Raw genomic sequence first — 13,281 nt, 5'->3', positions numbered from 1 at the left:
GCCATTGAGGTTTTATCGCTATCATTAAAACCTGACCATCAATTGAGAAATACAGAATGTCCCATCAAGGAACTGCCAAAGAAGCTAACAACAAACAATCTCCAAGACCACAAATCTTCTATGATTTGGGGACTTCAACACCCAGACTTCCTGAGACAATCATGGTAGCTCAGGAATTCTGGGAGTTGAAGTCCACATGTCATAGAAGAGCCAACCTTGCCTACCCCTGTCCAAGACCATTTAGACCAACACTGAAAGAAGCCACTAAAACCATAAACTGAGCACAAACTGCACTCCCTTCCAGCACTGATGATGTTTTCTAACGAGACCTCTACAAGGAAGCCACTGAGCTCAGACACCGCCAAGGACGCCTCATTTCAATGGTGAGCCATAAATATTATCCTCCGCCGATATATCTTGCATCCAGTTGCATCACTTTTGGCTTTAAGAAGTCTGGCCGGTACTGGCATTATTTCTAAGATGGGAGGGAGGTGATCCCAAAGGATTCCCTTCCGGTCTGAGTCTCACTGAGGGGGTCCTCAGGCATTGGAGGAGGCTTCTAGCTGAGCGCTGTTGTCTCTTCCAGTGTGATTCGCCCTCACTGCTCACTCAGGGACGGAAAGGGCAACCCCAGAGAGGACTTCCAGTGTGAGTCTCCCACAGTGTCCACTCAGGAACTCAATGAGACAGGCAGCAGCTTGACCTCATTCAGGATGAGTGTCAGAGAGTGAACGCTCAGGGAGTGAAAGACCTCTATAAGTAGGGGCATCACCCCCATCACCAAGGTGTATTGAAATTGCACTCACCGCCACAGCTCGTAGGTTCTTGCAGGACCAGTGCGATTCTGCTGCTGCACCTGTGGAGGTAGGAGCCACAGGTAGAACCAGCTAAAAAATCACGCACGGAGCCGCAGGTAAAACCATGCTGAAACACAGGCGCAATTTTTCTACCTCCACAGGTTCAACAGCAAAATCGCGCTGTTCCCACAAGAACTTACGAGCCGCAGTGGTGAGTGCAATTTAGCCTTCCGGCTCCCTGCCATTGATACTTTATAATGTTGGGTTTTTTTAATAACCAACTTTGCCAAAGCAAGTAAACTTTAGCAAGGTCCAAAACATTTTTCAGCGACATGTCGCAAACAGTACCTGCCAGGCTTCCTCACTTTCAATACACAGTAAATGAAACCATCTGTCTTACTGTTGAAGTCTTCTTCTTCGTCTATTGGATTCATGCCTTTGGGGAAAAAAAATCAATATCACTAAATAACCAAAAGAGGTTCAGAAACTAGAATACTAATCCTGTAACTTTATGTGCTTTTAGTCTACAAGGGCATGGCTGTAATTACCTCAGGCTTTATTGGGAAGCTAATTTTAATTCTCATTCACCTGTGGTGGTTTGGTCTTTTTACAAGGAGATGGTTGAGATTAACTCAAGTTCCACCAAAATTTTATTCTAATAAGTTGGCTAAACCTCAAGAATTGACTTAATTCCTAGAAAATAAGATCAACTCCAGGTCCTGAAGCAATATTAGTTAACCTTTGACTTCAGTTATTTGAAGTAGATCCTTTCTGTGTGTTTTGCTTCTTTAAGGATTTGAGCCTTGACTAAAATTACCCCAGGTCCCTTTATTTCTGAGAGCAGGGTCACCTCCTGTGGTAATTTTATCTTAAAAACTGTTTCTGATTTTGATCTGCCAGTGGTGGTTTGGTCTTTTTAACAGGGCATGGATGAGATTACCTAGAATTGCATCTATTTTACTAAAAATACTTAGCATAAAGTAGTGGAAGATGAACCCCACCCATATCCTAAAATTTTGGGGGACTGTAAGACTCGGCCAAACTTACCTCATACCATAGATGATGACGTAACAGCAGAAGGCTAATAGTCTTGGGCTGGAGTAAATGTGTGAGCACTTGTACCATCCCTTAGTCTGCAAAGCTAGAAAACTATAAGATCTTTCATAAATCAACAGCCAGACCTAGCATTAGAAAAAGGCTGTTGAGGTTTTCTTTCTGGTTCTAAGAACCATTGCCAGGGCTAAATTATGCCAGGCAGAAATCTATAAAATCTAAAATTGATCAATGGCCACACCTCACACTAAAAATGGCCACTGAGGTTTTCATTCTGGTTCTAAGAACCATTGCCAGGGCTAAATTATGCCAGGCAAAAAAGGTATAAAATCTAAATTGATCAATGGCCACACCTCACATTAAAAATGGCCACTGAGGTTTTCATCCTGGTTCTAAGAACCATTGCCAGGGCTAAATTATGCCAGGCAAAAAAGGTATAAAATCTAAAATTGATCAATGGCCACACCTCACATTAAAAATGGCCACTGAGGTTTTCATTCTGGTTCTAAGAACTGTTGCCAGGGCTAAATTATGCCAGGCAAAAAAAGGTATAAAATCTAAAATTGATCAATGGCCACACCTCACATTAAAAATGGCCACTGAGGTTTTCATTCTGGTTCTAAGAACCATTGCCAGGGCTAAATTATGCCAGGCAAAAAAGGTATAAAATCTAAAATTGATCAATGGCCACACTTCACATTAAAAATGGCCACTGAGGTTTTCATTCTGGTTCTAAGAACTGTTGCCAGGGCTAAATTATGCCAGGCAAAAAAGGTATAAAATCTAAAATTGATCAATGGCCACACCTCACATTAAAAATGGCCACTGAGGTTTTCATTCTGGTTCTAAGAACTGTTGCCAGGGCTAAATTATGCCAGGCAAAAAAGGTATAAAATCTAAAATTGATCAATGGCCACATCTAGCATTAAAAATGGCCACTGAGGTTTTCATTCTGGTTCTAAGAACCATTGCCCGGGCTAAAGCAAAAAAGGTATAAAATCTAAAATTGATCAATGGCCACACCTCACATTAAAAATGGCCACTGAGGTTTTCATTCTGGTTCTAAGAACCATTGCCAGGGCTAAATTATGCCAGGCCAGAATAGTATGAAATCTATTATCTATAGGTCAATTTTGATTTGCTTGGTGACATGAAGATGTCATTCTTTCTTTCCATTTGTTCTTCTATTTCTACTATCAACACTGCTGGCTGACAATTGAATTGTCTGTCTTCTAAGTTGGTGTGGTACAAGCCTGTGAAATAAATACAAAAAATCAACGTTACTTCAGTTGCCACTGGAGTTTTATTCCTAAGATTCACAATACACAGTGGTGAATCCTTTTATCTCATATACAGGGTTACCCTTACTTAGCATAAAGTAGTGGAAGATGAACTCCACCCATATCCTAAAATCTTTGGGGACTGTAACGCTCAGCCAAACTTACCTCACAACATAGATGATGACGTGACAGCAGAAGGCCAACAGTCTTGGGCTGGAGACATTTTCTTCCTTTCTTCTTTCTTCTTTCACTTTTCTTTCTTCTTCCGATGTGCCCAGCAAGCGTTCCCTCTTCCAAGGAAAATTTGTCAGCACTGGTTCCAGCCGTTAGTCTGCAAGGCTAAAAAACTACAAGAGCTTCTATACATCAACAGCCAGATCTAGCAATACAAAAAGGCTGTTGAGGTTTTACCACTATCATTAACACCAGACCAACAATCAAGAACTACAGAATTCCCCATCAAGGAACTGCCAAAGAAGCTAACAACACAGAATCACCAAGACCACAAATCTTCTATGATTTGTGGACCTCAACTCCCAGACTTCCTGAGACAATCATGCTAGCTCGGGAATTCTGGGAGTTGAAGTCCACATGTCATAGAAGAGCCAACCTTGCCTGCCCCTGCCGAAGACCATTTTCACCAACACTGAAAGAAGCCACTAAAACCATAAATTGAGAGCAAACTGCACTCCCTTCCAGCACTGATGATGTTCCCTAGTTTCCTAACAAAACCTCTACAAGGAAGCCACTGAGCTCAGGCGCATTTCAATGGTGAGCCATAAATATTATCCTCTGTCAATACACCTCGCATCCAGTTGCATCACTTTCGCCTTTAAGAAGTCTGGCTGGTACTGGCATTATTTCTAAGCTGGGAGGGAGGTGATCCCAAAGGATTCCCTTCCGGTCTGAGTCTCACTGAGGGGTCCTCAGGCATTGGAGGAGGCTTCTAGCTGACCGCTGTTGTCTCTTCCAGTGTGATTCGCCCTCACTGTTCACTCAGGGACTGAAAGGGCAACCCCAGAGAGGACTTCCAGTGTGTCTCCCACAGTGTCCACTCAGAAACTCAATGAGACAGGCGGCAGCTTGATCTCATTCAGGGTGAGTGTCCGAAAGCTCACGGACCGAAAGACCTCTATAAGTAGGGGCATCACCCCCATCACCAGGGTATATGTGGAATGTGGAATGTGATCTGGTTCTAAGAACCACAGCCAATAACCAAAATCAGAATTTTTTTTGATACTTTTCACCTAAGTCATAAACTTATGACTGCTCTTTTTACCATTGATCAGTGGTGGGCTACGAGACAGAACGCTAAATTGCGCTCACAGCTCAAAAGTTCTTGCAGGACCAGTGCGATTTTGCTGCTGCACCTGTGGAGGTAGGAGCCACAGGTATAACCAGCTAAAAAATCACGCACGGAGCCACAGGTAAAACCATGCTGAAACACAGGCGCAATTTTTCTACCTCCACAGGTTCAACAGCAAAATCGCGCCGGTCCCACAAGAACTTACGAGCCGTAGTGGCAAGTGCAATTTAGCCTTCCGGCTCGCTGCCATTGATACATTTTAATATTGGGGTTTTTTAATAAACAACTTTGCCAAAGCAAGTAAACTTTAGCAAGATCTAAACATTTTTACAGCAACATGTCGTAAACAGTACCTGCCTTCAATACAGTTCTATACAGTTCCTGGCTTTCAATACACTGAAGAGTAAATAAAACCATCTGTCTTACTGTTGATGTCTTCTTCTTCGTCTATTGGATTCATGCCTTTGGGGGAAAAAATCAATATCACTAAATAACCAAAAGATGTTCAGAAACTAGAATATTAATCCTGTAATTTTATGTGCTTTTAGTCTGCAAGGGCATGGCTGTAATTACTTCAGGCTTTACTGGAAAGCTAATTTTAATTCTCATTCACCTGTGGTGGTTTGGTCTTTTTACAAGGAGATGGTTGAGATTAGCTCAAGTTCCACCAAAATTTTATTCTAATAAGTTGGCTAAACCTCAAGAATTGATTTAATTCCTAGAAAATAAGATCCACTCCTGGACCTGAAGCAATATTAGTTAACTTTTGACTTTAGTTATTTGAAGTACTGTAGATCCTTTCTGCATGTTTTGCTTCTTTAAGGATTTGAGCCTTGACTAAAATTACCCCAGGTCACTTTATTTCTGAGAGCAGGGTCACCTCCTGCGGTAATTTTATCTTTAAAACTGTTAATTTTAATTTTAAAATACAGGAAATGGTATAGGGGCAGAGTAGATGGACCATGGTGTTTCTTCTGCCATCAATCTACCGTATTTTACTAAAAATATGAGCCTTGGCTGACATAATTTCAGAATTACCTTAAGAGCTGGCTTTATATCAAGAATATAAGGTCAAAACTTCTGGACCTGAACTAATTTTACTTAACTTTTGCCTGTTGTTCCTTGAGGCAACTAGTTTTCTTATATATTTTGCTTCTTTTAAGGACTTGAGCTTTGACTAAAATTTCCTCAGGTCCCAACAAATCACTTTCTTCAAGAAATAAAGGACAACTCCAAATACTGAAGCTACTGTATTTTGCCTTGAAGCTAATTTTAATGCTTGTTCACCTGTGGTAATTTCCCTGCTTTTAACTAGCTAAAGTTACTTCAGCTATATATAGTGAAAGTCAGTTCCTGGACCTGAAATAATACTACACCTTTCTCCTCTACCTACTTGCAGTACTTTTAATCTGCAAGGGCAGGGCTATAATTATCCCAGACCTTACTTAGAACTTAATTTAATTTATTCACACCTGTTGTGTTTTGGTCCTTTTTAAAGGGAAATGGCTGAGATTACTTCAGGTTCCACAAAAATGTGACTCTAAAATTTTCAGTTTTGGCTAAAATTACCTGAGACCTCAAGAATTGATTTTATCCCAGAGAACCAAGTCAGCTCCTAAGGCAATTCTACCTTTAAACCTATTTTTTTTCACACCTGTGGTGGTTTGGTTCTTTTTAAAGGGAAGGGCTATAATTACCTCAGGTTTCACCAAAACGTGACTCTAAAACCTTCCATTTTGGCTAAAAATTATCTCAGACCTCAAGAATTGCCTTTATTCCAGAGAACAAAGTCAGCTCCTAAAGGAATTTTACTTTTAAGGCTATTTTTTCACACCTTTGGTGGATTTGGTCCTTTTTAAAGAGATGCAGCTGACATTTCCTCAGGTTCTTCCAAACTTTTTGAGGACTAGAGTCTTGACTAGGATTACTTCAGTGGTTCCCGTTATCCCCTGAGGCAAACCCATTAGTAACTTGAGTGAGCTGTGGAACCGGAGTCCTTTAAACAACCCACCTTTCGAGATATTATCCCATGTCCCTGGCATTTTACTCCTTAGAATACACACCCGGGGTTAAAATTACTACAGGTGTTATCTAACACTAGGCTATTAAGCGGCTAAAGAACTCACGCTCCGCTCCGCTCCCCTCCCCTCCCTATCCCGCAAGGTATAAAAAGTAGAATTACCTCAAAAGCTCAAAAGGCCCTGCCCGGCCTCGAGCTCGAGGACTTTGGCTGCGGAGGCGCCGGGGAGACTGTTTTTGGGGCTCTCCGGCGCCCCGCAGCATCGTCCCTTTCGAGGAACGAGAGACGCAGCAGCCTCGGAGTCTGCAACCACGAGCACCAGCTCGCTAATTTTCCACACAGCTGAGGAAACCCGCCGTCTTTTTAAATGCCCCCCTCCCCTCGGGGCGAGGAGAAGCATCCCGACCAATCCGAGGGACGGGTTTCCAAGAGCAGCCAATAAACGGGCGAGAGGGGCGGGGAGAAAGACCCCCTGGAAGCCTCGGCAGCCGCAGAGTTTGCAAATTCGAGCACCTGCTCGCTAATTTTCTACACAGCTGAGGAAACCCGCCAGCTTTTTAAATGCCCCCCGCCCCTCGGGGCGAGGAGAGGCATCCCGACCAATCCGAGGGGCGGGTTTCCAAGAGCAGCCAATAAACGGGCGAGAGGGGCGGGGAGAAAGACCCCGGGGAAAGGCGCGTGTGGGCGCTCGCGCTCGCACGCACGCGCGGTTGCTCTCGGTTCCCGTGCGGGACCCCCAGCAGGGCTCGGCACCTGGAGGGGTTGCCATGGGGACGGTGGCTCATCTGGGCCAGGTAAGGATGATTGGGGGCTTCTGCGCTTTGAGTGTGTTTATTGCAAAAGTCCTTCCTTCTTCCGTTTCTTCTTTCCTTAACTTACTAATTGCAAACTTCCTTCGTTCCTTCTTTCCTTTCTTCCTATATTGCAAAAGTTCTTCCTTCTCCTCTCCTTCATTTCTCCTCTCCTTAATTTACTAAGTGCAAACTTCCCTCCCCCCTCCCTTCCTTCCCTCCCTCCTTTCTTCCTTCTTTCCTTTCTTCCTTCCTATATTGCAAAATTCCTTCCTTCCTTCTTTCATTTCTTCTCTCCTTAATTTACTAATTGCAAACTTCCTTCCTTCCCATATTGCAAAAGCCCTTCCTTCCTTCTTTCCTTCCTTCCTATATTGCAAAATTCCTTCCTTCCTTCTTTCATTTCTTCTCTCCTTAATTTACTAAGTGCAAACTTCCTTCCTTCCTTTCTTCCCATATTGCAAAAATCCTTCCTTCTTTCGTTTCTTTTTTCCTTAATTTACTAAGTGCAAACTTCCCTCCTTCCTTCCCTCCTTCCTTCCTTCTTTCCTTAATATATTGCAAAATTCCTTCCTTCTTTCATTTCTTCTCTCCTTAATTTACTAATTGCAAACTTCCTTCCTTCCTTTCTTCTAATATTGCAAAAATCCTCCCTTCTTTCATTTCTTCTCTCCTTAATTTACTACTTGCAAACTTCCTTCTTTCCTATATTGGGGTTCAAGGGAGCCTCGCAAAAAGACGCCAGCCCTTTGCATGTTGCAATGGACCCACATTTTCGTCAATGCCCGCGGTGCACGTTCCGCTCTCCAGACGTGTTGAAACGGCCCCCAAGGCGCCTATCCATCAAATAAATAAATATTATAATTCTGGGGGGATCCAGAGCAGGATCCCACGATCTTTCGAGACTTAAAAGATGCCAATGCAATGCAAATATTATAATTATGATTATTAAGCCCAAGGAGGGGTGGGAGGGTCCCAGGGGAGGGGATGGCGCTGGTGGGGAGGGTCCAGGTCTCCTAACCTCTCTTTCTCTCCCCCACCCACCTCTGCTCTGAAATACAAACACGTCTAAACCAGAGGTCTTCAAACTTGGGAACTTTAAGACTTGTGGACTTCAACTCTTCAATTCTGGGAGTTAAAGTCCACGAGTCTTAAAGTTCCCAAGTTTGCAGACCCCTGGACTCTAAACAAAGAAAGCGGGCTTGATCGATCGCGCCGACGCTCCACACCCGGGTTGCGGGGCGGTGGATGGTCGCGGGAAAAGTTCCCCTCCGTCTGGTTTTTTTTTAAAGGGGGGGTCCCTCTTGGGGGCTCCAGCAAGCTTTTTGTTTTGGCTCCCCCCCGAGGGAGGCGAGTGGGAGAGGACGCCGGGTTTAGCGGCTCCTTGGAACGGGGCTCGGCGCAAACGTAGAGGAGACCCTGTACAGTCCTGTGGATTGAGCCGTATCGATTGCCAATATTGGCTTTGATCACATTAGACTCCCTATAAACTAGTGATGGGCTCTTAAGGGTACAGTCAGATACGTAGAAAAAAATAGATTTTTTTTTCTTTTTTCCCCTTCTGGGCTATGGGTATGTTTTCCCTTTGGACTACAAAGCCCATCGATCAGGCAGCCAGCGATCTTTTTTAAAAAGTCTGCAAATTAAATAATTACAAAAACAAAATAATGGTTATATGTGCACTATGATTTGGACTACGGTTCCCATTAGCCAGTCTGTTGCAAGAGAAGCAATCCCCATCAGCCCCCCCCCTCTCCAAGGCTGGGTAATGGGAACTGTAGTCCAAAGCATCTCTAAAATTCAGCCTCCTTTTCTGTTTTGTTTCATCTTCTCGGTGTTATAATCTTGCCAGGCAGCCTTTGGTTTTACTTTGTTGCACAGGTATTGAATTTGTTATTGTTCCAGTTTTTTAAGAAGAAAAAAATTATCCAGAATGGATTTGCTTTGCTTTCAAGGAGTTATGCTTAAATGTTATAATTTTTGGTACATGGGGTCTTTGCCCCCAAGAAACAGGTTGAACCCAAATTTGAAACCATTTATTCCATTTTCCACTCTTCCCAGCAGTAAATTAAATGTTTTCAAGAGGTGCATCCAAAAATGAAAAATAAATAAATAAATAAATAAATAAATAAATAAATAAATAATAATAATAATAATAATAATAATTTATTGGATTTGTATGCCGCCCCTCTCCACAGACTCGGGGCGGCTAACAACAATAATAAACACAACATGTACAATCCAATAATAAAAAGCAACTAAAAACCCCTATTATAAAACCAAACATACACACAAACATACCATGTATAACTTGTTATGGCCTAGGGGGAAGAGCTATCTCAACTCCCCCATGCCTGGCGGTATAAATGAGTCTTGAGTAGTTTACGAAAGACAGGGAGGGTGGGGGCAGTTCTAATCTCCGGGGGGGGGGAGTTGGTTCCAGAGGGCCAGGGCCGCCACTGAGAAGGCTCTTCCCCTGGGGCCCGCCAAACGACATTGTTTGGTCGACGGGACCCGGAGAAGGCCAACTCTGTGGGACCTTATCGGTCGCTGGGATTCATGCGGTAGCAGGCAGTTCCGGAGGTAATCTGGTCCATTGCCATGTAGGGCTTTAAAGGTCATGACCAACACTTTGAATTGTGACCGGAAACTGATCGGCAGCCAATGCAAGCCACGGAGTGTTGAAGAAACGTGGGCGAATCTTGGAAGCTGTCTTGTTTCCATTTCTTCATAGTTTAAACGTGGTTTGTGGAATCTGCCCTTAACAACAATACTTATATACATGCTTTACACAGGCCCGGTTACAGCACGGAAACCGCTTTGGTCGCGTTGATGGATGATCTCTGGCGGGCCCGGGACAGGGGTTTATCCTCTGTCCTGGTGCTCCTTGACCTCTCAGCGGCTTTCGATACCATCGACCATGGTATCCTTCTGCACCGGCTGGAGGGGTTGGGAGTGGGAGGCACTGTTCTTCAGTGGTTCTCCTCCTACCTCTCTGGCCGGTCGCAGTCGGTGTTAGTGGGGGGTCAGAGGTCGACCTCTAGGTTTCTCCCTTGTGGGGTGCCTCAGGGGTCGGTCCTCTCCCCCCTGCTATTCAACATCTACATGAAACCGCTGGGCGAGATCATCCAAGGACATGGGGTGAGGTATCATCAGTATGCCGATGATACCCAGGTTTACATCTCCACCCCATGCCCAGTCAACGAAGCGGTGGAAGTGATGTGCCGGTGGCTGGAGGCTGTTGGGGCCTGGATGGGTGTCAACAGACTCAAGCTCAACCCGGATAAGACAGAGTGGCTGTGGGTGTTGCCTCCCAAGGACAATCCCATCTGTCCGTCCATCACCCTGGGGGGGAATTATTGACCCCCTCAGAGAGGGTCCGCAATTTGGGCGTCCTCCTCGATCCACAGCTCACATTAGAACAACATCTCTCAGCTGTGGCGAGGGGGGCGTTTGCCCAGGTTGGCCTGGTGCACCAGTTGCGGCCCTATCTGGACCGGGACTCATTGCTCACAGTCACTCATGCCCTCATCACCTCGAGGTTCGACTACTGTAATGCTCTCTACATGGGGCTACCTTTGAAAAGTGTTCGGAAACTTCAGATCGTGCAGAATGCAGCTGCGAGAGCAGTCATGGGCTTACCTAGGTATGCCCATGTTTCACCATCACTCCGCAGTCTGCATTGGCTGCCGATCAGTTTCCGGTCACAATTCAAAGTGTTGGTTATGACCTTTAAAGCCCTTCATGGCATTGGACCAGAATATCTCCGAGACCGCCTCCTGCCGCACGAATCCCAGCGACCGATTAGGTCCCACAGAGTGGGCCTTCTCCGGGTCCCGTCAACTAAACAATGTCGGTTGGCGGGCCCCAGGGGAAGAGCCTTCTCTGTGGTGGCACCGACCCTCTGGAACCAACTCCCCCCGGAGATTAGAACTGCCCCTACTCTTCCTGCCTTCCGTAAACTCCTTAAAACCCACCTTTGCCGTCAGGCATGAGGGAACTGAAACATCTTCCCCTGGGCATGTTTAATTTATATATGGTATGCTTGTGTGTATGTCTGTTAGTATATGGGGTCTTTTTTTAAATCTTTAATATTTTAAATTGTCAGATTATTTATGATTTGTTTCCACGTGTTGTGAGCCGCCCCGAGTCTTCGGGGAGGGGCGGCATACAAATCTAAGTAATAAATAAATAAATAAATCTGGGTACTCATTTTACCGACCTCGGAAGCCTGGAAGTCTGAGTCAACCTTGAGCCTGGTGAGATTCAATGAATCTTAAAGGACAATGACCCATACAAACTACTTTTGCAGAATACCCTATGTGTTGTGTTGGGCAAATCCAGCTACTGAAACAAATTGGTTCTTTTTCTACTTTGGAGTTGTTTGGAGTGAGCTGCATATAAATACAATAAATAATAATGTTTTAAAATAAAATTGGAATGGAAAAACTCTGGTCTTTTGGATATTGTATTACACAGACACCTGCCTTAGGAGATCTAGGTGGAAACCTAGAAGATTGACGGCAGAAAAAGACCTCATGGTCCATCTAGTCTGCCCTTATACTATTTCCTGTATTTTATCTTAGGATGGATATATGTTTATCCCAGGCATGTTTAAATTCAGTGACTTTATCTACCACGTCTCCTGGAAGTTTGTTCCAAGCATCTACTACTCTTTCAGCAAAATAATATTTTCTCCCGTGGCTTCTGATCTTTCCCCCAACTAACCTCTGATTGTGTCCCCTTGTTCTTGTGTTCGCTTCCCTATTAAAAACACTTCCCTCCTGAACCTTATTTAACCCTTTAACATATTTAAATGTTTCCATCGTGTCCCCCCCCCCTTTCCCTTCTGTCCTCCAGACTAGAGAGATGGAGTTCATGAAGTCTTTCATGATAAGTTTTATGCCTAAGATCAGGGGTCCCCAAAAATTTTTCACAGGGGGCAGTTCACTGTCCCTCAGACTGTTGGAGGGCCGGACTATTAAAAAAACCTGCAGGGTTTTCTTAACGCCGCCCTGGGGGGAGGAGGAGGCAAAGTGGAGCAAGTCCCCAACTTTTCTCTCTCTCTTTCTTCCTCTCCTTTTCTTTCTTACTTTCTCTCTATCTCTACCTTTCTTTCTTTCTGTCCCTTTCTCTTGCTTTCTCTCACTCACTCTTTCTATCTCTCTTCCTTTCTCCCTCTCTATCTCCCGCTTTCTTTTTATGTCTCTCATTCTCTCTTGCTTTCTTTCTGTTTCTTTCCCTCTTTCTCTCTCCCTTCCTTTCTCTCTTCCTCTCCCTTTTTCTCTTTTGCTTTCTCTGTCCCTTTCTTTCTCTCCCTCTTCCTTTCTCTTTTCCTCTCTCTCTCCCTCTTCCTTTCTCTCTCCCTCTTCCTTTCTCTCTCCTTATCTCTCCCTTTCTTTCTCTCTTGCCCCCCCTCCCCCGCGATCTTCAGGCTGGCACCGGCAGCATACAGGGGCATGGATCCTCGCCCCCCGCCACAATCTTCGGGCCGGGGCCAGCAGCACACGGGGGTGTGGCCACCCCACCCCCGGGCTGGCAGGGGGATGGGGAGCGTGCACACACACACACGTGACATTCAAAATAAGAAAAACCCTCCCCGGCCTCCACACTTTCGTCGCCCCCAACTCCAACGCCCGGCTCTATTGCACAGCCTTGGAAAAGGCTGCTGGGGGGGGGGGTGTTTTTCGCAGTGAGTGGACGGGAGATTCGGGAGCTTATTGTGTATATATAAAATCTGGTGCGCTGCCGCGGGCCGAATAGATAACCTCAGCAGGCCGCATGCGTCCCGCGGGCCGTAGTTTGGGGACCACTGGTCTAGGGAGACCGTTTTCACCCTCCCGGAGGCCCGCAGGAAGCGCACAAAGCACACAAGGTGCAGGAGGCTAACCAGGCCACGCCCGCCCAGAACCAGGCGGAGAACCCCTTCCTAAACTTTTTTTGTAACCCACCCCTGCAACCCAAGCCACAGCCAAGTCGACAACCCCCCAAAACTAGAGGCTACCCAATTTATCATCAAGCCAAGACTCGAGGA

The 13,281-nt window shown here is 45.1% G+C and overlaps 1 protein-coding gene across 1 annotated transcript in view; it reads right to left on the bottom strand.

The window, feature by feature from the left end:
- LOC139173150 (uncharacterized) overlaps nt 1–1,231 on the bottom strand; it is a 33,108-nt gene extending 31,877 nt beyond the window's left edge. The window contains exons 1-2 of the mRNA XM_070762743.1: nt 1,146–1,231; nt 807–887 (exon numbers count right to left, since the gene is read on the bottom strand). Of these exons, the coding sequence (XP_070618844.1) occupies nt 807–887; nt 1,146–1,231 (167 nt within the window). The remainder of the gene's footprint in view (nt 1–806; nt 888–1,145) is intronic.
- Nucleotides 1,232–13,281: the final 12,050 nt, after the last annotated feature.

The sequence above is a fragment of the Erythrolamprus reginae genome, chromosome 10, assembly GCF_031021105.1.
Source record: "Erythrolamprus reginae isolate rEryReg1 chromosome 10, rEryReg1.hap1, whole genome shotgun sequence".
NCBI classification, from domain to species: domain Eukaryota; kingdom Metazoa; phylum Chordata; class Lepidosauria; order Squamata; family Dipsadidae; genus Erythrolamprus; species Erythrolamprus reginae.
Note: the sequence above shows the minus strand (reverse complement) of the source record. Positions and strands in the feature narration are given on the sequence as shown.